At 42.1% G+C, this 3,483-nt stretch overlaps 1 protein-coding gene across 1 annotated transcript in view; it reads left to right on the forward strand.

Annotated features, from left to right (window-relative positions):
• The first annotated feature begins 527 nt into the window (after positions 1-527).
• Positions 528-3,483, forward strand: part of LOC100707882 (probable serine/threonine-protein kinase kinX) — a 13,068-nt gene continuing 10,112 nt past the window's right edge. The window contains exon 1 of the mRNA XM_005450462.4: positions 528-3,483. This exon is cut by the window's right edge and continues 89 nt beyond it. Within this exon, the coding sequence (XP_005450519.1) occupies positions 936-3,483 (2,548 nt within the window). The 5' untranslated portion in view covers positions 528-935.

A 3,483-nucleotide genomic window follows, 5' to 3' on the forward strand; every position in this document is an offset into this window, starting at 1 on the left:
TTTAGCCCCCTCCCCTGCTCTTCCCTGAGATATCAACTTTCTCTCACCCTCCCTCTTGATCATCTTTGAACAGCATGTGGGCAGCATGATTGGCAACTGTTGGATGCCCGAAACACATGTTTTCTTGGCTTCCATATTGGTTTCTTGGCTTTCATGTTTACAAGAGCATCTCTCTTGGGCTTGGTGAAAAAGTACTCCATGTTCAGACATCAATCATGGACTTGTAGGAAAGCCGGAAATGGCGTAAATGTTGCAGAAATGCATGCTGCTTTGCAATGCTTTCTTGGAAGATGCATTGAACAACACATGTTACCGTAGCTGTTTTTACCCTTTATAGTAGAGGGGAATTCTAGTAGAGAGTACAGTATGAGTTGTTCTTCTTCTTATTATTATTATTATTATGTATGAAGGTAGGTACATATAAAGAACCACACTAATATAATGTTAGATTATAAATTCATAAACAGAAACTTGTGTGAACACATGTGATGACAAAATATAAAAATGACTGGAATGTGAGGGCTTGATGTAATTCTTTATTCAGTTTTTTCTTCTTGTGTTTTTGGACAACTGACAATACTAATTATGGTTAAACTTAGTCTATCCTTTGAAAACATCACTTTTGGCTGCTACGGTCTCCAGATCAAGTGGTCAAGACGTTCTCAAGTGTCAGTTTCATATTTATGCCTTAGTTCAGCCTTTTATTGAGATTTGATATTCCACAAGTTATTTGTCACGTCTTTCCAAGTCCCCAAAATAAATTTCTTGGTCTCTGGCAAAGGGAGGGTCGAGTCAAGTGCTCAGTCTCAGTTTTGGTTGTGACAACCTGTCATGTCATCAGGCATGCTGCTCCTGTTGCTGTTACTCTCTCGGGCAGACTGCTACTCCCCCCACCAGCTCTGTGACTCTTCACTCTGAATGGACTTTACAGTTGGATGCCAGTCATTTGGGAGTTGGTCTCTACAGGAACAAATGCATGGAGTAAAAGCTTTGGACAAAGTCTGATAAATACTTTCGTGATGTATTTGGAAAACTCTGAGCAAAACAAAGGCTCTAGAGAAGGGGAACCATCCACTGAAGCCATGTTTGCTGAGCAGTGCCAGGTCCCCAAATTAACAGAAGCTGCAGATCTCACTGGCCCAACAAAGGGAAGTGCTGAACTAGGAGTAAAGGTCCTCCTTCAGGAATATACTGAGCAGGCTGTCAGCGAAGAAATGGACCCATCTATTCCTTGTTTGGAACAATGCAACCTGAACTCGGATGAGCTTGAATCCTGCACATACTTTAATGGACACGCTGACAGCTTTGAGCAATATTCAGAGAGCAATGGATTTTTTGAATCCGACCAGATCCTTGATAAGTGCGAGACTTCAGAGTTAAGCCAACCATGTGATGAATGTACTCAACACTGTGAGTGTTTTAAGTCCTCTGAACACTGTGGTAATCATAGCTCAGCTTCTGAATGTAGTGCTTGCTGTGAACAGTGCGCAGAACACCCCCAATTATTTCAGAAATGTAAGCCCTCCGATCAGCAGTTGGACATTTCTGACCTCGATGCTGATGAATTGGAAGTGAACTGTGGCAGTGTGAGCCTTTGTGAAAGGTGCGATTTCAACCTTGAATGCACAGACCACCCCGAGGCTCTACAACAATATGAGCCGTCACAACAGCAGAGTGACGGCTTTGACTCCGAGCCAGACGCCTCAACAGAGAACTTTCAGCAATGTGAAACGGTGGACTCACTCAACTGTAATCCTGAAGTCTGCGAGTACGACGAAATATCAGATGAAGCTGAATTTACAAATGATGAAGATGATGAAGAAGCAGAGGAAGACAATTATTATGATGATGATGATGGTGATGGCGATTTTGAAGATGATTTGAGTTATGAATCCAAACAAAATGAAACGGAGTTCAGTGATGAAGAATCTCACAGTTCCTCAGAAGACACACCTGTACAGGTTTACTTTGATGACACTGAAAATGTTGCCTTTGCAACTGATCTCTGGGAGACGCACGAGTACACCAAAGAAGACTTTCAACAAGCTCTTACGACAGAGGTGCCCACGGAATCTGGTGAGCCGTGTGGAAATGATGACTACGAAGTAAGCCAAGAACCAGCTCAGCAATATTCCACTTCAGAACAGTATAAATCAGAGTCCAGCGGTGAAGAAGATGGTTCCTCAGATTGCTCCTCTGTGGAAACCAAATCCTTTAAGACTTGTCCTGAAGGCAGTATTCCATCTGATCCCTTCTCTGATTCATCTGAGGAATCTGACAAAGGACCTCAGGAAGATTCCAGCGACGAGCAGACAGAGTGGGAATCTTTTGAAGATGATGAAATGCAGCCAAGTGATGAGAATAAATCGAAAACCGTTGATGTCATTGTTGAGGATTACTTTGATTTGTTTGACAAAGTGGACTATTACGGACACATATTTACACAAAAGCAGCACTACATCTCCTGTTTCGATGGCGGAGATATCCATGACCACCTGTATCTGGAAGAAGAGGCAAAGAAACATAAAGCCAATACTTTATATCAGTTTGAAGATATTAACAGGGAAGCTAATGTAAAAGACACAGATACTTGCTCTGAAAATGCATCTGAAGATACTTATGAGGAAGCGGATGTGGACCAGAGTGATGGTTCTTGTGACTTAGAGACTCAATCTGAGGATTGGCTCATCGCAAAATCAGAATCAAGTTTTGAAGAGGATGAGGAAAGCGAAATGGAGAACGGTGTCGTTTATGCAGAAAATGATGAGGAAGCAGAGGACAATAAAGCCCCTATTGATGAAGAAGCGTGTGCCTCTGATGACCACGTTTCTGTAGAAGCTGAAGTTCCCCCATCTACTGGTCCCGAGGAGAGCATGTTTGCACCATTAGCCAAGGAAATTTCTGTTGAAGGTGATGCTTATGAAGATTTTTTGTGCAGTACTCAGAATTGTGAACCCAAACCTTCTGCAACCGATGAGACTGCGAGCATCACTGATTACACGGAGGATGACAAAGCCAAGCCTGAGCCTGAAGACGATGTATTTATTACATGCTCAGAAAAAGAACCGTACTGGTCACTTATAGATAATGATGAAAACAGACAGCTTTGTGAGCCAGGTGTTGAGGAATACTATGTTTATCAGATTAAAAGCATTCAGTCATCTTTTAAACAAGCCCTGAATGGATTTATTTTAGAAAGAAACTCTCATGATCAAATAACTAATGATGAGAATGCTTCTAGGAGTCAGAGTCAAGATGCCCTGATATCTCTGAAAGAGCTGGTGGCCACTGGGGTGTGCCCAGAGGAGTGTGTGTCAGACACATTTGGAATTAATGAAGTTATTGACATGAACAGCTCAGCTGTTGAAGAGGAGTGTGTGTTAAATGAGATTTCAAAAGAAACTGGACCCCCTATAGGAATTATTCACAGTGTTGAGGAAAGGGACATGGTGGTTAAGAAGACTGAAGATAACAATGATTCTG

This window comes from Oreochromis niloticus, linkage group LG16, assembly GCF_001858045.2.
Source record: "Oreochromis niloticus isolate F11D_XX linkage group LG16, O_niloticus_UMD_NMBU, whole genome shotgun sequence".
Lineage (NCBI taxonomy): Eukaryota > Metazoa > Chordata > Actinopteri > Cichliformes > Cichlidae > Oreochromis > Oreochromis niloticus.